The sequence below is a fragment of the Hypanus sabinus genome, chromosome 27, assembly GCF_030144855.1.
Source record: "Hypanus sabinus isolate sHypSab1 chromosome 27, sHypSab1.hap1, whole genome shotgun sequence".
NCBI lineage: Eukaryota > Metazoa > Chordata > Chondrichthyes > Myliobatiformes > Dasyatidae > Hypanus > Hypanus sabinus.
This window is the reverse complement of record NC_082732.1, coordinates 23,547,489-23,569,979: the sequence shown is the minus strand read 5'-3', so window position 1 is coordinate 23,569,979 and position 22,491 is coordinate 23,547,489. Positions and strand designations below refer to the sequence as shown.

The following is a 22,491-nucleotide window of genomic DNA, read 5'->3' as shown; positions in this document are numbered from 1 at the left end:
ATTGTGAGGGAGTTGCAGCTCGGCCTGATGCCTTTCAGTAAGTTCATCTCTCTTGTTGATTGTGTTGCCTGAGGTTAAACAATGTTTTTTCCCCCCCAAAAATCACCTTACAATGATCTTACCTCTGTCTTTCTCTAATCTTTCACCTTGCCTCTATTTTCCCCAGATATCCATCCTATTCCATGTCTCATTCTCAAATGTAATTATTCCACTTTGGTAGGCATTCATTCGGTTAATAATGCCTATAATTCTAGAGTACTCTTTCTGAATCTCCTTTCCTCCCTCCCTTTCTTTTTTTTTAAAAGAAGCTCTTTAAAACCTACTTTTGACAAAGTTGGTTACCTGTCTACTAGCTCTTTAACAAAAACAGAAAATGATGCAAGCTCAAGAGATAATAAGGCCAACTGAAGTAGAAATAGGAGACAGTCACCTAATCTTTCCAAGCTGTTCTGCCATTTATTATTGATTGTTGACCTCAATGTATTTTTGATCTTTTAGTGAACACTTAGTGGGCATCCATAGTCTTCTAAGGTGCAGAATTCCATAGGTTCATCAACCAGTGAGTGAAGGAATTTCTTGATTTAATTCTACTCTTGTTTTGAGCCCTTTATCCCTCAATACTCAGCCAGGAGAAGCATCTTCTCTGCAGCTAGCCTGCCAAGCCCTTTAAAGAATCTGTAAAGCTTCAATGAGATTTCTTCTAAATTCCATAGTCCTGGTCCACATCAAAACCACTATCTCTGAGACCAGTTCACTGAATCTTTCATGCACTTACCTTAATGGTAAGTACATCCTATCTTACCAAAGCTGTACCCAATACTGACTGGGTCTTACCAATGTACTAAACAATTGCAATATAACTTCCATACCCTTGTATTTAAATCATCCTACAATTAAGAATAAGCAGCTCCAATGTGAAAGAATCAGAGCCAACTTTTCAGACCTGTTATCAGAACTCAAAAAGTCAGAAAATAAGCATGTTTTAAGTTTGCAAAGAGGAGGAGGGTTGATGCCCTATGTTCATTGTAAGCCCATTAATTTTCACAGCTATTTCAACTTCTTCTCCCACCCTAGTTCCTGAGGACTCCATTCCCTCGCTCGGCATATTTATTTACTCTGGCAATGAGACTTTTGTCATCAATGTATTTAAATTGTTTCTCCCTCTATCGCAGTTGACATGGCTCTCAAAAGCACCTCCTCTTACTCCCACAACTTTGCTTTTATCCTTACCCATTGTTTTCTGTTTACATGACTTCAATGGGTAAGGTTAAAAGCAAAGTTGTGGGAGAATCTACATCCAACAGTTCTCCACAATTTTCAGCAACTTCACGACTTGTTTCCATCACCATGTACCTCTTCCCATTCACTCCAGCTGCTGCAGGTTTTTTTGCTCCTTTTGTGATACTGTCAATTTTTATTTGATAACTTCTCATATTAATTTTTGGAGTATTTTGTTCTGCTTCAAGTTATTTTTTAAAAATTTTTATTGAGATATACATGGGATAGGACATTACAGTCCTTTGAGCCTTGCTGTCCAGCAACCCCTGATTTAACCCTGGCCTAATCACAGGAAAATTTACAATGACCAATTAACCTACCAATTGATACATCTTTTGGACCATGGCAGGAAACCCATGCAGTCACAAGGACTCTTTACAGGTAGCAGCAGGAAGTATACGCTGAAACTTGAGGAGGCTATCAATTCAAAATGTGCTTTAATAATGAAATCCACCAGACTATAATTGAAATTCATAATAAAATTTATTTTACCACAATGTTTAGACAAGATATATTAATAACAACATTTTAAAAAACCAATCCACAACAAATGTGAAACAAAAAAAATAGTGGAATGAGCTCTTGACTATAGGGATATCTTTTGTGAGTCCTTTATGAAGTGAAGGAAGCATAGAAACTGCAAACTTTACCACAAGTTATTTGAGGGAATGTCACTACTGGTATAAATATGTGCAATTTTCCCTTCACATGAAAATAGTCTGTTTCTTTTGTACCCGCGTGGTGTGAAGTTATAGGTATTGTGTGCTGATGCAAACTCCTCCACGTTGTTTTTATTGAACCCTTTACCTCTTCCTTCTGAGACATTAATAGAAAGTGTTTCATTAGGTGGTAATTATGCTCTGCTCATTTTTAGTTTATTTATTTCATGCCTTACTGTTCAAATAATGGAATATCACAGCTGGACTCCATCCCACCTTCATCAAAGTTCTGGCAAGGTTTATGGGCAGCATCCATGATCCATCACCCAGCTTTTATCTCCAAACATCAAGAGACTGAGACCATCATTACTACTACCCTAGTTAACACCAGTAAACTCCCATTTCTCACATCTTGATTAGGGCACAGAAAGGCAAAGTATTATATAAAGTTTCAGTTCACATTTTGACCAAGCAGTACAGTGGGACAAATTGTCCATAATTGCTTATGGGTTCACTAATCTTCTGTGGTCCTTATTTGTTTAAAGAAAAAAAAACTATTTGATTCTATTTTACTCTGTTCAACACTACTCTTTCAGTAATATGTTATGAACGATTGCAAATAAATTTCAAGAATAGGATCTGTGACCCCACCAACTGAACAGCTAAAACGTTTGAAAAGAAAATTTAATTACTTATCTTCTCTGAAAATGTAAGATTCTTTTGGCAATATTTTAATACAAATGTAATAAAGATGGTATGTATAGAAATCATCAAAATAACTGTCATCTACATGTTAAAATACATTCAATAATTAATTTGCATCTAACATCCTCCATTTTCTTAAGAAAAAAAAACTTAACAAAATTATTTTGCTGCAATACAAATATATAATCAAGATAGCAGTTAATCAGAGCTCAGAATATTCCTTTAAAACCAAGGTCCTGAGATGGGTTTGAAATATTACAAAATTTTTTACATCCAGACAACTTTGTGCATTTTTAGGACTTTGTGAGTCCTAAAAAGTAAGTGATTCTCCTTGTTAAAAGTAAAGATGTTTCCGAAGAAAGTTGAAAGAACCAGGAATCTGCTTAAACATGCCGTTAGCTTCTTCATTTTCTGAAATACATCTTGTCACCTGGAAGACAGACACATGTTGAATGATACCTTTAAAATTCCCCAGCTGCAAACCAGTTGCAGGCTCTACTGCTTTTACTTTAAAATGCAGAAATGCTCAGGAGTCCACACTGAGCATTTCAGATTGATTTGCTGGATAGTGTTCGGTAAGGTAATGTAATTCAACCCATTTTACACAATCGGGGTGGGGGGGGGGGGGTTCAGGATGGTTAATTTTTTTCCTGACATTTGCTAGAGGTCGAATTTTAAGTATGTGAGAGGAGCATGGAATTAGGCTCAAATGTCAAGCATGAAATGGTTCAACAACACTCAATCAATATGGCCCAATCCAGGAAGAATTATCACCTAGACAAGCTGCTTAGCAACTCTACATCCTAGTCCAGAAAGAACAATATCTTCAGGAAAAGGACAAGAGAGAAAAGAAAGAGACGAATCAAGTTGCTGAACTTGTTCAATATTCAATGTGAAATTTATGTTTCAGCCATTTGGCCAAGAACATTTATAATAAATATCAGAATCTGTCCAATTTCATAGTATTTCCAATTCAGCTTGAATGTGAAAACATGACAGTACAAATATGTGTTCACTTCCATAGATGGTGACTGACTTGCTGAGTTCCTCCAGCACTTTGATATCTTGAATGTCAAATCAAAGCTGACTAACAGTGAAGCTACTGATCAGTGCAGACCTATTTATTGTGGTGGTAACAACATGAGATTGTTTTAAGAAAGTAAAGTATTGTGTCATATACTAAAACTACTGCTTCTTTTACACTCAGTGGCCGCTTTATTAGGTACAGCTCTGCACCTGCTTGTTAATACAAATATCTAATCAGCCAATCACATGGCAGCAACTCAATGCATAAAAGCATGTAAGCTTTACAGAGAATGGTATGAAAAACAAAAAAAAACACATCCAGTGAGCAGCAGTTCTGTGGGCAAAAATGCCTTATTAATGAGAGTGATCAGAGAATGGCCAGATGGGTTCAGGCTGACATGAAGGCAACAGTAACTCAAGTATTACAAGTGGTGGGCAGAAGAGCATCTCTAAATGTACAACAGGTCAAACCTTGAAGAGGATGGGCCACAGCGGCAGAAAACCATAAATATACACTTAGTGGCCTCACTATTATAGATACAGGAGGTACCTAATAAAGTGGCTACTGAGTGTATATACCAATAAACACTCTGGTTAGAATTCACTTTCTGATCAGTTGAAAAAGAGATATCCAATTTTGCATTATTCATAAATTCTAGACTTCTTAGTTGTAGATATTTTACCTTTGTTTTCAAATTCTCTCAGCTTCAAAAGAAAAACTAGTTTAACAAGTTAATTTCAGTTAACAAATATTTGACACTAGACTGAAATGTCCATCGTGACCATAAGAATTAGGCCATTTGGTCCATTGAGTCTGTTCCACCATTCTACATTTGCTGATTTATTCATCTCAACATCATTCTTGTGCCTACTTCCCATAACCTTTGTTATGCTGACTAATCAAGAACCTATCAACCTCTGCTTTAAATATATATATACCCAATTACTTGGCCTCCACAATTACTTGCCCGACGCCGGCCCCCTAGGCCTGAGTCAACATATTTCTAGTGGCCTCCACAGCCATCTCAAGTAATGAACTCTATAGATTAATTACCTTCAGGCTAAAGAAATCCCTCCTCATCTCCGTTCTAAATGAACCTCTCTCTACTCTGATGCTGTGTTTTCTTCAGAGTTTGTGGAGATTTGGCATGACAACAAAAATTTTGACGAACTCCTATAGATGTGTAGGAAAGAGTATATTGACTGGCTGCATCACAGCCTGGTATGGAAGCCCAATTCTCTTGAACAAAAAAATCCTATAAAAAGTAATAGGTACAGCCCAGGTAAAGCCCTCCCCACCGTTGAGCACATCATATGAAATGCTGTCACAGGAGAGCAGCATCCATCATCAGGGACCCCCACCACCCAGGACATGCTCTCTTCTTGCTGCTGCCATTAGGAAGAAGGTACAAGAGTCTTAGGACTCACACCACTAGGTTCAGGAACAGTTACTACCCGTCAACCATCAGACTCTTGAACCAAAGGGGGTAACTTCACTCAGCTCCACTTGCACCATCACTGAAATGCTCTCACAATTAATGGACTCACTTTCAGGGACTCTCCGTCTAATGTCCTTGATATTTATTGTACAATGTCTTGTGTATGTGACTCAAAATGGCTTCTTCGGTTTGTTAAGAGTAGGAATGCTTCTTTGTCTGATAAGTGTTTCTCTCGCAGTTGTTTAGCTTTAAACTTGCTGATATGGGGATTGTATTCATTTGTTAACCAATGGGGAATGTTATTTTGTCTTGTGAGGCTGGGAACTTGGGGGGAGGGGGGGGGGGGTTTCGAGAGAGTCGGGAGGAAGATGCCGAGGAAGGTGTACGTGCACTGCACTGCTTGGTTGACCACCGGGGGTGGTCCTGGGTGTGAAGATGTGGAGGTCGGAGGCAAGCGACGAGGGGTCGAATGGTTCGATGGTTGAGCTCCAACGATGTGCACTAAACTGACTGAACTTTGATAAGTTGGCGCCTTTTGCTTTTTCTTTTCTTTCATATATATTGTATTGCCTAGTACTCTTTTACTTTTAGTAAACTCTTTAAAGTGTATTTCATAACAGTATCTGGTGTGAATTTGATACTGTGTGCGGGCGCGAGGCATAAACTTGATTCTCACAGCTCCTGCGTGTACGGGAGGTGGGGTTAGTGAGTGGCTGGATCTCCTTTTCCCCTAGACATATACCAGCCTGTTGGGTAGGTGTTACATTATTATGATTATCTCTTCGTTTTTTATTTGCACAGTTGTTGTCTTCTGCACCTTGGTTGAACACCTAAGTTGGTGTGCTCTTTCATTGATTCTGTTATAGCTATTATTCTATAGATATATTGAGCATGACAGGAAATATCCTCTAAACATCCACGCTATCTTCTTTCAGTATTCAGTAGGTTTCAGTGGGATTCCCCCCTCAATTTTACAGGCCCAGAGCCAATAAAATGCTCCTCATATGTTAACCCTTTCATCCTAGAGTCATTGTCACGAACCTCCTCTGGACCCTCTCCAATGCCAGCACATCTTTTCGTAGATAAGGGGCCCAAAACTGCTCACAATTTTCCAAGTGTGGTCTGATTAATGCCTTATTTTTCAGTCCTCTTGCTAACTTTGTATTTGGCTTCCTTATCACCGACTCCACCTGCAAGTTAACCTTTAGGGAATCCTGCACGAGTACTCCCAAGTTCAGTTACACCTCTGATTTTTCAATTTTTCCCTATTTAGAAAATAGTCTATGTCTTTCATCTTTCTAGTGCATGACTATACACTTTATTCCACCTGCCACTTCTTTGCCATTCTCCCAATCTGTGTAAGTCCTGCTGCAGACTCTTTGCCTCCTCAACACTACCCTTATGTTTGCATTGCCTGCAAGCTTGGCTACAAAGCCATCACTTCCATTATCCAAATCATTGGCATGTAACATGAAAAGAAGCGATCCCAACACCAATCTCTGTGGAACACCAGTAGTCAATAGCAGCCAACCAAAACAGGTCCCTTTTTTACCTGCTCTTTGCCTCCTGCCAGTCAGCCATGCTAGTATTTTTCCTGTATTACCACGGGTTCTTATCTTGTTAAGCACCTTCATGTACAGTACCTTGTCAAGGCCTTCTGAAAATCCAAGTAAACAACAAATACTGATTTTCCTTTGTCTATTCTGCCTGTTATTTCTCAAAGAATTTCAATAGTTTTGTCAGGCAAGATCCTCTCTTAAGGAAACCATATTGACTCTGGCCCATTTTATCATGTGCCTCCAAATATCGTAAAACCTCATCCTTAAGAATGGACTCTAATATGCTCCAAACCAGTGAAGTCAGGCTAACTTCTTGTTAGCCTGTACTCTCTCCTCGTGCCTCCCTCCCTTCTTAAAGAGTGGTGTGACATTTGGAATTTTCCATTTCTCCAGAACCATTCCAAAGGCAAATAAATATGATTTTAGAAATAACTGGCTCACCAGAGTCTGTGTGAACTACAGTATAATTTTAGACCTTGCCACATTATGTCTAACCTCAACCATATTAGTGGGCTCAAAGTAAAATAAAACAACTCACCCTTGTTAGTAATGTCTGTAGATCTTCTGAATGAGCATATTCATTGAAAACACGCACTAATGTTTTAATGTACCAGGATCCCTCTCTTTTATCTCGCCAGGACACATAGCCTAAAGAAAAGCAATTAAAAACATATTCAAAAAATATAGTGCTACATCAAAATATAGGAGAAATTTTAATTATAGGAAGCTGAACTCCTTATCATGAGGTGACAAATACTATGCCTGCTCCTCCAGCTCCAGCCTTACTACCATTCAAGGCCCGAAACCAGCATTCCATGTTAGGTGACATTTCACCTGTGAGTCTGTCAGAATCATCTATTCTACCGAGTGCTCCCAATGCGGTCTCCTCTACATTGGTCAGTCCCGATGTGGATTAGGGAACCACTCTGTCAAACACCTTGCTCTGTCTGCAGCAAAATGCAGCATCTTCTGGTGGCTACTTATTTTAATTCAACTTTCCAGTCCTATTCTGACATGTCTGTCCATGGCCTCCTTTCCTACCATGATGAGGCTAAACTCAGCTTGGAAGAACAACACCTCAGTTTGTCTGGGTAGCCTCCAACCTGATGGCATGAACATCTTTAACTTCTGGTAATTTCTCTCCCCTCCTTCTCCCTTTATCCATTCCCCATTCTGCTACCCTCTCACCCTTTCTCTTCTTCTCACGTGCCCATTACCTCCCTCTGGTTCCCCTTCACCTTCCCTAGTCCTCTCCTGTTATATTCCTTCTTCTTCAGCCCTTTATCTCTTCCATCTTCCCACTCCTAGCTTCTTACTTTATCTCCCCTCTCTCACCCACCCACCTTCACCCCAACCTGGTTTTGACTATCACTAACAAAATTACATACATGCTAAACAGAAGTGTCATGTTGAGCAATCAATTAGAGCTCTGCAGTCCTGCTTTATGGGAAACAGTCCACATGAAGGATCTCAGCCAGACACATTTGTTTTTATTCCTCCCCACAGATGCTGTCTGATCTACTGAGTTCCTCCTGAATTTTGCGTCTTACATGTGAAGAGAAGACTTCATGGTTATCTCTTGTCTCAATGGCAAGGAGGACCAGTATACGGGAAAGATGCTTAAACAATCACATAACCAACAGGGGAAAAATGGTCTCTTTTAGTAAAAAGGTAAATTGCTAGAGAACAGGTTAGATTGCAAAGTCTGGACTGTTCTCCTTGAAGAAGGTAGCACAGAGATCTAAGAGAGTACATTATGGAGAGCTTACAGAGAGAACAAAATGAGATGTTATTCCTGTTAAGGAATGGTTTGAGAATCATGGGGCACATGCAGAAAGTGAGAGGAAAACTCACAGAGGTTCTGAAGAAATCTTTACGCTGAGTGATTATGATCCAGAACCCACTGTCTGTAAGAGTAGTGGAAACAGTGGCTTTCAAAGAGGAATTCAATAAATAAACGAAGAGAAGTAATGTGCACAGAGTGAGGCAGCTGCACTGAATTGATTATTTGATATAAACTAGATAGGGGGAATCTATCATTTCTTTCTATGATTCTCTAACATTTCAACTCTGGTAAATGGGGTTCATAAGGAATACCCAGAGTACTAATACTGTGTTTTATTAAAAGCTGCTCATGTCCTTTCAAATTCATTATTCATTTAAAAATATTAGTTTTATATATCATTTAAGAAAATGTACTTTTTATTCCCCATGATACAATTGTCACTAACAAGATTTTTCAGTACTTATGCTCAAAAAAGTTGCCTAATGGGACAAATGGAAAATACCAGAGATCAAGAACTTGAATGGAAAATGCTATATTTTTCAGTATTAATATTCATAAAAATCCTGTAAAAGAATATGTTATTGTTCAAGGCCAAAATGTGGATGTGTTGACATACACTTGGATCTATATTTAAAGAAGATCACATTATTCCAAAGTTATTAACTAGTTAAGTGAAAGTACCTGGGAATGTGGAGTATGAAACTAAGATATCACTGGGAGTTGGTAAGCTTGATACTGCATCGGGCTCATCCCCTCCTTGAAAAGGGGTAGCATCTGTCTGTAGACTGGTAGCTTCAGAGAATTTATCAGGAGCACTATCGACTTCCTCCATTGTGTGGAATCCTTTGTCTTTCTGATCTGCAAAAATGTAAAAGTTTAACACAATAACTTATTGACTGATATTTCAGCTAAGTTGCATACCCCAACATATGATGCAAAAGAAATCCCTTCATTGCTTTCTTCAATACTGATCTGTATTCTCAACTTCCTCATCAAAAGACCTCAATCAGTGAGGATTTGTTGTAACGACGCCTCCTCCTCACTGAGGACTTCAAGGCTGTGTGCTTCCTTGCTCTACTCTCTATACACAAGACTGTGTGGCTAAGCTCAGTTCTAACTCCATCTTCGAACTCGCTGATGACACTACCGCTGTAGGATGAATCACAGGTCGTAATGAGTCAGCGTACCAGAACAACGTAGGACACCCAGTTGGGTGGTGCACAACAATAATCTCATTCAACACCAGCACATCTAAAGAGCTGATTGGTGCCTTCAGGAAGAGGAAGGAGATTAAACACGCATCAATTTACATTGGGGATTGGTGGTGGAAAGAGTCAGCAGCGTTAAATTCCTGGGCATTAACAAATCAGGTAAGCTGTGCTGGGCACAACAGATAAATGTAATAAAGAAGGAAAGCACAACAGTGTCTTTATTTCTTAAGAGAAGGTTCAGTTTGTTACGGAACATTTAACAAATTTCTACAGATGTAATGTTGAAAGTATCCTAACGGCAATACGAATGCAAAGGAAAGAAAGAAGGTGCAGAGAGTCATGGACTCTGTGCAGTACGTCACAGGCATATCCCTCCCCACCCTCTCAAGAAGGCAACATTTATCATCAAATATCATTATCCAGGTCAATACATCTGTACCTCCATAGGCCAGGAGGTACAGAAGCTCCACACCTCCAGGTTCAAGAACAGCTACTTTCCTTCAGCCTTGGTTTATGAACAAACTGGCAAACCCAAATCATTACAGTGACACAGTGGCCACTTAGATCACTTGCACTAAAAGAGATTTTTTTTTACTTGTGTTTTTGTAAAAATTGTATATAATTTGAGTTTAATATGTTTTTCTTGCAAATGCTACTTATGTGATGCTGCTGCATGTAAGCTTCTCATTGAACATGTACACACACACACGGTGCCTATGACAATAAACTTGACTTTGACTTTTAATACTCTCCATGTACCTCTACTCTTTCACCTGATTCCCAAGTTGTGAGAAGGAGAGTCTCATGGACAGATACAAGTGAAACTCAAATGGATACAAGACAAATGGACACAAATGAAGCAGTAGGTAAAGAAGTTGAGAATAATAATAAACAGTAAAAGGGAATTTTGTGAAGAACATGAGAGTGATTCAGCAAGAACAATACAACAGGCAGTAAAAGCTTCTGTGGATATTAACAAAAATGTTAAATTCTAATCCCTTTTATAGACTAAGGATTAAAGATAGAAAAATCTGGAAATAATGAGAATAACAGATCTGATATGAATCAGGAACTGACAGAACATTAGTACAGATTGAGCACACCTTGTCCAAAATGCTTGGAACTGGAAATGTTTCAGATTTAAATTTTGGAATATTTGTATCTATATAATAGGGATGGGACCCAAGTCTAAACATGAAATCCATTTGCATTAGATATACAGTTCATCTACAGCTGGTGTGAACCTCACAGAGTAAACAGACTGCAAACAAAGCAGTCTGACTTGATGGAGTTGGGTCAGAGTTGAATGACTACCCTCAACGCTGTTATTGGCTTCATATCTGCCAACGATTTCAAACAGCCGCCCATTCCACAGCAAGGAAGGAAGGAAGGAGGGAGAAGGTAGTTTTATAAAATATTTTAATAATTTTGTGCGTGAAACAATGTGTACATTGAACCATCAGAAAGGTAAGCTATCACCACCTCAGCCACCAGGTGGACAGTCAGTGGCTGTTTGGCATCACAATCATTCCTGACTCTGAATTTGTGTGTTACAGTGTGTTGCAGTCTTTGTCTTACACTTGTTCATCACACATATGTGCTGATACAGCCGATCAGCGTGTTAAATTTTCATCAGCGAAGATCTTGGAAAATTCATCAGTGAATTTCTCTGCTGCTTCGTCATCTTTAAAATCTTTAAAAAGTTAACACAGTACCTTTTCTTAATTTTTGCAACTAGCTCGCTGAATATTCACAATTACCTTCAATTTGCAGTTTGTCCTGATAGATCTTGCAGGGCTTCATAATCAACTTAATGTTAAGCGGCATATGTTAACTTTGAAAAACCACCCTTTTGTGATCGAGACCTTCATTTTTCACTTTATGCAGTGTTTTTTTCCCATTAACTTCTGTCATTACACAGGTGGGGTCAGAATTGTTCAACATCTCAGAACTATCTGTGGTATACAGAAACCTGTGCATTGTCTAGAACCTTCCCAGCACCTTATGGTATTTTCCATTTGTGATGTCATATCAGTGTTCAAAAGAATTCGGATTTTGAAGGTTTTCAGATTTTGTAATATTGGAAAAGGGGTGTTCAACTTTGTTAGTAAAAATACAACGGTACTGAAAGCCATTGAATCCCTTGGATCTCCAAACTGTATCTTGAGCTTTGGAAGAGGTGGTGATTGAGATTGTGTATGCATTCCAAAATTCCAGAAGTAATAGAATAGTTTCTATCAACTTCTACTGTTTATTAAAGGAAGGAGGCAGGAAGTAGGAACCATAGACGTGTTTGTCTGACATCAATATTAGGTAAAATTCTAGAATCTACGACTAAAGGCATTTAGAAGATAATGCTACGATGGACTGAGTTGACACAGAGTAATGAAAGGAAAACATATTTGATAAATGTATTAAAGTTTTGTGAGGCTACAACCAGCAAATTAGTTAAGGAGGAAACCAGCAGATGTGATGTTTATCAATATATATTGCCACACATAAAGTTAGACTCTAGAGTTGCAGGGGGATAGGAAATGGAGTGCCAGAACAGATAGTGCAGTGGTTGTGAACAAAGATGCTGTTAACCCTACAATACAAAGTCAGGAATCAAAGAGTCAAGCATGATAGGACTAATGCTCTAAGCTATGCTTATTAAGGAGTATTGTAAGAAAGGTGGCTAAGCTTAGGGCATGGATCAGCATGTGGAATTATGTCATTGTAGCCATTAGTGAGACTTGGTGGCAGGAGAGGCAGGACTGGCAACTCAATGTTTCATGGTTACAATGTTTTGGACATTATAGAGCAGGAGGGATTAAAGGGAGAGGGGTGGCGTTACTAGACACAGCAGTGCTCAGCCCTGTTCCTGCATTACTTTCACGATATCAGCAAAGCTAATTTCTGCTGGTTTGGTTAAAGCAGTCAAACTCCTAAGCAAACTCTATGCCTTTAAATCCAATGCACTCAGCAAAACTGGTACTTGTTCCATTTGATTTAAAATACTGCTCAATCCACTAAGTATACAAACTCCAGTTATCTGTTGTGTAGTTAAATGTGCCAATCTTTCCAATGTAGGCAGGCATTTCGCACTTTATTTTAAATGATTGTTGTCAACCAGTACTCACTGTTTATGAACCCATGAATTCTTCTGTTTTCCTGCCTTTTTATTAACTTGATCGCGTCTTCCCTTCCGAAGACATGTACTGCGCTGCTTTTTAAAAAAAAACTCAACTGTTTTGCTGTGTTCTTTTAAAACTCAGACATCTCACTGCACTTCAACATGTAGGCAGTCACTTTGGGTTCATTTTGAAAATACCTTGACACCACTGTTATATTTTGTAACTCCAAAACATTAAACTAATTTGAAAGGAAAAGACAGGAACCCAAAAGATGCGAGTCTTAGTTTGTGTTTACTTTAAGCAAAGTGCAAACATGGTAAAATCATGACATATGCAATTCACGTATTTTTATATATAACTATAATGAATTCTATAAACAACAAAGAATGCTTAAACAATACATTTACAAGATTACTCAAATAATAAATACACAATATATTTTCAAATAGGGTTGAATAAGCTTATTGAGTCCCTTCTCAGATCTTTCTGTTGTTCCACTGCAAGCAGTTTTACCTTTGTAATTCTTTGTACACCTTGACTGTTAATTCATTGTGAACCCATCTTTTGGTTCAGGAATAACAAATGGTGTTGTATAAAGTAAAGGCGGTATGTTTGTTGAAAGTTTGGGTTTTACAACAAGTAGCTTACTTTTCCTAATACTAATCTTTTATCACCTTTGGTTTGTTTTAATCTAAACTGCTATTCTTGTAAAATTTTAATTCATTTTTTCTTGATTATTAATCCGGGCCACTGGGTTATAATGCCTCTACAGTTTTTGATTGCAAATATTTTGGTACTGATATTACAGTTTAAGGCTATAGACAGATGGGGATTTGAACTAAAATTGAGAACAGAGCTTGACCGGACTAATTCTCAGATAAGGCCACCATCCCCTGAATAGTAACTTCGACTAATTTTTCTCCAACTGTTAACCTACCTCCACCACAAGCTTGAAGGAAGAATATTTTGGGCTTTTCACGCAACGTTGGACTGTGCGAGCCATCAAAGAAGCTGACGATGTGCTGAACTGCCACGGGCAATCTTCCATCCACTCCATATATTGCACCTGGAAATTGTCTATGTTGAGCCTGAATATAGAAACATATGTATAACTTTAAACATTATACAAGCAAGGATCTAAATCCAAAAAAGTGGCTAATGTAATTTCTAACTCATTCCTTGCTAATATTATTTCAAATAAATTATTTATAAACAGTGGTTAATTAAGCATGTCAAAAGGCAAAGATGGGTTTTACAGGAAATGCAGAATAACAGAACATTGCAATGGGGATGCCTTTTGAGGATGTGCTAAGTTACATTGATGGAGTGATATGGAAGAAAACTGAGCTTTACTCTGTATTTGCCTCACATAGATGTGCTTCACAAGAACCAAAAATTATAAAGCTTCTCGATCCCAGTGCTAACATTTACCTGTCCAATGAGGACAAGTGTGAAGAAGATGCTATATGTAGATTGACAGTTTTATACCAGTCAAATAAAGGCATATTCTATACACTACTGGTACTTTCCCCATTTTTTTCCCTGAGATGGTCCATCCAGATTATCCACCATTTAACAGCTGAAGTGATGATGCAGCTGAACTAAACTCTTTAACAAATATACTGGGGGAAATATACCATAGAAAAATTTTTTAACATAGATGTAGCTCCTCTTATTTTTCTATTCAATTAAAAAAAAATTTTCATTCAAGTAGGCAAAAAGCACAATGTTATTCTGAAATAGTAACATTAGGTAAGTAAATGTTTAGGATGCAAAATTTTGATTGAAATATAATGAAGCAAGAATCTAATCAGTATCAAAAAGATTATCCAAATCTTAATCTAGTCTCTGATAGGTATTAACAATCCTGCAATCCATTTCCAGTATCCTGTTTTCATTTCACTTCCTTTAAAATGCTTTATGCAAGGATTTAATGCTTCTTACCTTGCTGGTGATAGTGTCCTTTGCAGCAATTAAAAAAAAAAGGCATCTTCAGATATTTGAGAACCATATAATTATAGTGGATTTTATAATTATGTTGGTGCGTTAAGATTAAGACATCTTTGGTATTGGTGACAATACCACATTGCACACAATAACAGTTATTTTGAATACCAAGATTTGTTGGAGAAGATCCCGAGAGGCAGGATTTATAAGCATTGGAGAGACATAATCTGATTAGGGATAGTCAGCAGGGCTTTGTCAAGGGGAGGTCGTGCCTTACAAGCCTGAATGAATTCTTTGAGGATGTAACAAAACACATTGATGAAGGTAGAGCAGTGGATGTAGTGTATATGGATTTCAGTAAGGCATTTGACAAGGTTCCCCATGCAAATCTCATTCAGAAAGTAAGGAGGCATGGGATCCAAGGAGACCTTGCTTTGTGAGTCCAAAATTGGCTTTCCCACAGAAGGTAAAGGGTGGTTGTAGATGGCTCATATTCTGCACGGAGGATTGTGACCAGCGGTGTTCCGCAGGGATCTGTTCTGGGACCCCTCCTCTTTGTGATTTTTATAAATGACCTGGATGAGGAAGTGGAGGGATGAGTTAGTATGTTTGCTGATGATACAAAGGTTGGAGATGGTGTGGATAGTGTGGAGGGTTCTCAGAGGTTACAGCAGGACACCAATAGGATGTAGAACTGGGCTGAGAAGTGGCAGATGGAGCTCAACCCACATAAGTGTGAAGTGGTTTATTTCCGTAGGTCAAATTTAAAGGCAGGATATAGTATTAATGGTAAGATTCTTGGTAGTGTGGAGGATCAGAGATCTTGGGGTCCATGTCCACAGGACACTCAAAGCTGCTGCGCAGTTTGACAGTGTTGTTAAGAAAGCGTATGGTGTGATAGCCTTCATCAACCGTGGGATTGAGTTCAAGAGCCATGAGGTAATGTTACAGCTATACAAGACCTTAGTTAGACCCCACTTGGAGTACTGTATTCCGTTCTGGTCACCTCACTACAGGAAGGATGTGGACACTATAGAGAGAGTGCAGAGGAGATTTACGAGGATGTTGACTGTATTGGAGAGCAGGCCTTATGAGAATTGGTTGAGTGAACTTGGCCTTTTCTTCTTGGAGTGATGGAGAATGAGAGGTGACCCGACAGAAGTGTATAAGATGATGAGAGGATAGCCAGAGGCTTTTTCCCCCAGGGCTGAAATGGCTAACATGAGGGAGCATAGTTTTAAGGTGCTTGGAAGTAGGTACAAGGGGGCTGTCAGAGTTAAGTTTTTCACAGTGACGGGTGCGTCAAATATACCGACAGCACCGGTGGTAGAAGTGGATAAAATGGAGTCTTTTAAGAGACTCTTAGATAGGTACATGGAGCTTAGAAAAATAAATTTCCCTACGCAGTAGGAAAATTATAGGCAGCCTCTAGAGTAGGTTACACGGTCAGCACAATGTTGTGAGCTGAAGGGACTGTAATGTGCTGTAGATTTCTATGTTCTATTATGAGTCATATTCAGCAGGAATGGAACAAGGGATCCAAAACATAGAAGGTAAATAACTTAATTTGTAATATAACTTAAAGTCAAAGAGAAAACAGCAAAACACTTGAAAACAGATGAAGCAAAAACAGGAATGCATCCTTAATAATTCACATCATAGTGGTCCACAGAAATTCATGCAGCACAAATACCCATTGATGAAGTCAACATCATAACTAACCTGACTGCCATGTGAAAGAATAACTACAACACAACAATCAAGATTTGTATGGTCCTTACGCGCCAGGCTTTCCAGTTCGTTCAACATACACTGTCCGAAAAGAAAAACAGAAAACCAATAAGGATTAAGCAACAAATCATGGAATGATAATGAAAAATGACCATCTAACAGGAGTAAACAATCTATAATGCCACAGGACTCTCTTAGAACTTGTCTTTTATCAAATATCTGAAAGAATGAATTCATTATGGGAATGTTCGTATTTGGTTCTGTTAGCCCGTACATTATCAAGCAGAAGCCTGTGCCAATAATGTCTACTTTTCCCAAAAGTCCTTGCTAATTTTTAGAAACATGAGATTCCAAAAAGGAAGTATTTTGCAACAGTTTTCTGCATTTGTACATCACCTTTCTGTGTTTTAATTATTTTGTTTAAGACTATAAATGCTTCAGGACAAAATTTGAATGGCTAAACATGTAGTCCAGGGTTACAAATGAGTTCATATTTTACAGATCTCCGCAAGTCGATTTTGTTACCAGTAAGAAAATACACCAAATCTCTTGATATGATAATCCTTTGAGGGCCAATTAATGTGAGCATTTATTTATCATCTTCCCCACTTGGTTATAATGGTACAAAATCAGGATGTTCCATGCTCAATAGGCTTGATGTATTCGTAGCTTTTGAACATATCAAAGTGAAAAGGCACTTTTCACTTGAGGCCGAATATTTGTAACCCATGAGGACCCGTATTTTATACACAAATCGCATGCATACAAAAGAGAAAATCAGTCTCTTCATGTTAAAAGTTTCCTTTCCTGGCTCTTTGAAAGACCTTAGTATTGAAGCTGTGGGCCCCATTTAGTTGACTAAGAATTCATTGCATGGGGGCTAATGCAAGGCAGCACTGCAATAAACAGACACAAGTGTGAGCTCCATGAACCCATAATTAGTGCTTAATTGTGGAAGTACTCACTTGTTTGGTCAAATTTTTTTTAACAATAACCTTAAAGCACAATTTCTCAAAGAGATTTTCAACGTTTTGAGAATCAACGTCAGAGCCCAGGCGGCTTTTTAAATTGCTGTCTGGATAGAAGTCCACATTGTTGATGATCAAACAATACCCTCGAGGACTGGCATTCATTTTGTAAGCCTAGAAGTAAGCAAAAGGGTCGATGAGAACCAAAGAAAGTAATCGTAGTTCCATGCTGTTTCTCTATGACTCATACTGAAAATGCAAATGTAATTTTAACCCGTTACAGTCTCCTCTCCATAATTCAATGTGTCTTTCTTTCACTAAAATATTAAATAATCTAATAATTTACATTAAATTCTGTAAATGTGGAAAAGATAAATTTAAAGGTAATTTGACAGATCTTTTAAAAAAAGCATTTAGTGATTTGGAAGATGGATAAAGAAATCATGTTTCTGACTGTGGTGTCCAAAAGGAGACCATAAATGAAAGAGTTAATAATAAATCCATGAATTAATTCAGGAAAATTATTTAGTCAAAAGGTTCTAAGAATAAAGAATGTGGGGATGGCTGAAGAAAATACCTTTCTGGGTTTAATCGGTGAAAGAGAAAAAAAGATATGTTAATATGAATTGAGACTGGAAATTTTGCAGAGCATATATACCAAATGGTTTGGGTTAGTGATACAAATTCATGTTACAAAATGGAATGTGATTAAAAAAATGAAATACTCATTTTAAAGAGAATAAAGTAGTTGTGAAATAAGAATAAATACAATACACTACATCTGCACAAAAATAAAGGTAATTATATTGGTTTAATTTTTTTCAGGAGTGGGAAACCAAAGATATGATGTCACCGATGGGAAATTGTCACTATCAGCTTCTCATCTCAGTATAATAGAAATTAATATAGTTCCCTGCTTCAACAAATGTACTTATAGCAGCAGATAATAGTATTAGTAGGAATTACTCCGATCATATTGGTGGGAATACTCATAACCAATCTGCAAAAACCTGTAGGACAAACCAATGTATACTAATAGCTAAACTGAGAGACAATTTGCACAAGAACCTTACAGCTAACTGGAACACTGGTTCATAAATAAATTTCAAACTGATAACATCTCTAGTCCCATGGAAAGGCTCAGTATGTTCGTCATCTGTCACATTACATTCAATTTCTCATTTTATATCTTAATAAAGTATAAATTTCATCTGTGTAGTATCATGTTAGTTTAGATTTGGATACAAATTGCTTCTACAAAAAACTCCATCATTAGAACCATTATCTATATCAATCAAAATCTTTCATAAATAAAAAAAGATCTTGATTTGATACTGATATAAATACTCACCGTGTCATACTTTTGTCCTTTGTTGGTTGGTTTTCCTGGAACCAGGAAATCAATATCTGAACCTGAAACATGAGGACAGTTATTATTTTACTGTTTCCTCCACATAAAAATTCTTTGCTATGTCATCGTAATTGTAATTTCAAACTCATGCCGATTTAACCTGACTGTTTCTCACTATTCATCTGCAATCTACTCCTTTGACACATTGACATTTCTATCAGCAGAAAACCCTCATTTTCTCTTAAATTAAATTGACTCTATATTCATGTCAGCATGAATAAAATTAATGCATGTGTCATTTAAGCTTCTCCACTGTTTATTTGATATATCCAAATTTCATAGCCCATGTCAGTTGTGGAAATGTATTTGAAACTTTGAGGTTTTATGGATTATTGTAATGTACCAAAATAGAATCTGTAAAATCCCATAGTCCTTTGCTATATACTGAGTATGTATGTGACAGGAGCCATGTAAAGTCCTTGATCATTGTTCATTGCTCTACAACTAAGAAGAGGTTGATGCTGGCCTTGAAGTACAGCTGTACCAGAGGAGCTGACTTTGCAGAGCAGATAAGAGATAACAGCCAAAGCGTAACCTGAAAACTTGTATAAAAAGGAACTTCATACGGCGTAAATCAGTAGCAGCCTCCAGCCATTGAGGAGTGGAAATGTTTCTCATTATTGCTAGCAATAAATATGTCTCTGAACAGAAACAAAATTCTTTTGGTTCTTTGTTATAAAAACATAGTAAAGGGCACACAACAGTCTTCATAAATATCTGAAACACTTGATGATTTCAGATCCATTTTGCTATCCTATGTTGCACACCATTGCAAAGCTCTTGTCTATTAGTCATCTTTTTAATACTTTCTACATTCTTCTCAGTGCGAGGAGAGAATGAGGACCTACAGTATGACATTGGCTATAACTGATGGCTGGGACACATAGTTACAAACTCAGAAGCTGCAACTAGGCCTGAATTAGTATAGAAAACAAATTTAAACAATTCCATTACCAAGTAATTAGTTCTTAAAAATGTGCAACCAATTCTTTAAAATTTTTTACATACACTGGATTGGGAGAGGAGTCTGGGTCACTTGCTGTGCTGGTTTATGTCCTTCAGCTATTTTGATTGGTGTAACAGAGATGGAAGAGCTAGGCTGCATCAGAAGCCCCTCTTTCAGTAAATTAGCAAGATTATGTTGTTTGGTTTCTTCCAGACTCTCCAGAAAAGCTGGAAATGCTCTTGTCCCACGACTCTGCAGATCAATTATCAACTGACGGGCTTGGTCTCTGCGTGTCCCCGAGCTCTACAGTACAGAAAGTACTCTATGAATCAAATTTTGATCAATTTCAAAATGTAATTTCAAACTAACATTACAACATTAACAAAATGCTGCCTGGCCTGCTGAGTTCATCCAGCATTTTGCGTGTGTTACTCAGATTTCCAGCATCTGCAGATTTTATCTTGTTTGTAAACATTACATTAGCTGGCATTCAATTTAATGAACTAGTTAATTATCCAGAGCTTCATGACAAACAGAAATCAAAACAAATTTCAGTAAATAGTCAATAACATCCCTTATACACCTCCAATTCAAACACACTCCAAATGTCTGGACTACACATGTAAATATAAAGATGGTGATGGACAATGTGTTAAACAATGTTTTCAAGCTCCCGCACTCTCAGTTATTTTATTTTATCTAGACTTGAGTTAATGTCCTTATCCAAATATGCACAGTTTTGACTAAGGAAGGATGATAATTGTGGTATCTTATTTTTCCACTTGAGATCAGGGCAAAAATTAAAAATGGGACCTATGGATTTTTTTCCAGGATTCCAGCATTAGCAATTTCGCACTTGAAGCACCACAATAATGACTTAAAACATATTTTAAGATTCAGAATTAAGTTTCATTTTCAGCTCTTGGTTTCACTGCAAACCTGCCATAGATTAACACCATTAACGTCATTTTATTAAATAGTTTATCTCCTCATTGGGAATCAATTTTGAAATGAAAGTAGATTACATGAGGACTAATTTGCACAATTACAACGGTTTGTTTGGGTTGGGTATTTTTTAAGACGATAGATAAAGGGAAAGAAATATGCCAAACAGATAGGAATTTTTCCTAAACTGACCGGATTTTCTTTAAGCAAATGTACTTTCTGTGTATTACATTCCTGACAGCCTCAGTTGTGGAAGCAATTAAATGAACATTTAAAACATTAAAAGATCCAAACAGGATTGTTTCCGAAACCTGAAGTGCATATCAAAACAAGTAGATCTTAACGAATAATGTAGAAAGCTGCCTGATTTACAATTTTCAACCTATTGTTTTTATTTCAGATTCCAACATCTATACGGTCTTAATTGCTTTTAGGAAAATAATGTATTACCACTCCTTTAAAACCCCACTTAGCCAAGGACTAACCGTGAGCAGAGGTCTTATCTCAGTGTCTTTGACCTGAATGTTATTTCGACAAATGCTGCTTAACCTGCTTTGCCTTGCGTTTCTTGCACTTTCAGAACGCCAGTATCAATGCACTTCATTTATTTTCCTAGAATCCCTGTCAGGAACGACCCCCACACCCTCATCACTCCGAACGATGGAGCGGAGAGTGTCCCTAACATCCCAATCATCTCCATCTCACACCTTGATTTCCTCGATCATGTCCTCAGTGAAAATATTTTTCAACACCAGTCGGCCATAAAGGAGTTCAGGTTGCAGGTTGTTCACTATCTTCAGTCGGTGCTTTTGCAGCAGCTTTCGTCGACTCTCTTCCATCTTGGCGGAGCCCCCGACCGCCGAGCTCTCCGGGGTTCCGACTCACCCAAGATGGCTGCGCGACATCGACCAACTCAAGATGGCTCCGTTGACGCACTCAAAATGTCTGCGTGAGGTTGACCTACTCAAGATGGCTACGCTGGCACACTCAAGATGGCGGCGGCCCCGGTATTTGAGTGTCATGACCCTTGTGGGAGTTTTAAAAGCTTGCAGATGTTGGAATCGGGTGGAAAAGTAAATAAACTATCGGCCGCTGAGTTCCTCCAGTAGCGTGTTTTTTAAACACCCGTGGGAGTTTGGCTCCCGAGCCAGAACAGGTCAAATCTGAAATAAACGCTCTTTCAAAAATTCTCTAAACCCTTGCCAGGGTCAGACAGCATCAAGGAAGAACGTTTCCAAACCACCTGAAAAGTGTATATCAAAACAAGTAGATCTTAAAGAGCAAGTAATTCAGGAAACGCTGAAGCTGTCTGACCTACTGAGCATCTCCAGGGTATTCTGTTTTACTTCAGATTTCCAACATCTGGAGGATTATTTTTGTTTGTTATTTTAAAACTTACACATCTAACTATCATTTGCTGCACCTGCTGATTTAAAGAAAAATTTCAAAGGATTTAAAATCAGAAACGACTCAGGATATAGGCATAGAACTAAAATTATTGTTTATAGAGCGACTATTCTGTCATTGCAATACATTGATAGGGAGCTACCCTATATTCTCTCAAGTTCAAGTTCATTGTCATTCAGACATACAAGTGTGCACTATCAAATGAAGCAACCTTCCTCTGGACTAAGGTGCACAACACGGTACATATAACTCACAGACAACACATCCTTTAATAATCCCAGCTATTTTTTCTGGTGGAACGCAGCAGGTCAGGTAGCATCTATAGGAAGAAGCACTGTCTATGTTTCGGGCCGAGAC

General features: G+C 38.0%; 1 protein-coding gene across 1 annotated transcript; it reads right to left on the bottom strand.

Moving 5' to 3' along the window:
- Window positions 1–1,742: 1,742 nt before the first annotated feature.
- casp9 (caspase 9, apoptosis-related cysteine peptidase) lies at window positions 1,743–21,624 on the bottom strand. The gene is made up of 9 exons (XM_059951963.1): window positions 21,435–21,624; window positions 19,845–20,085; window positions 18,777–18,838; window positions 17,423–17,599; window positions 16,449–16,538; window positions 13,717–13,867; window positions 9,134–9,310; window positions 7,205–7,314; window positions 1,743–3,072 (listed from the first exon to the last, which is right to left on the bottom strand). The coding sequence occupies exons 1-9, from the start codon at window positions 21,564–21,566 to the stop codon at window positions 2,977–2,979; spliced, it is 1,236 nt and encodes a 411-aa protein (XP_059807946.1). The 5' UTR covers window positions 21,567–21,624; the 3' UTR covers window positions 1,743–2,976.
- Between the last annotated feature and the right edge of the window lie 867 nt (window positions 21,625–22,491).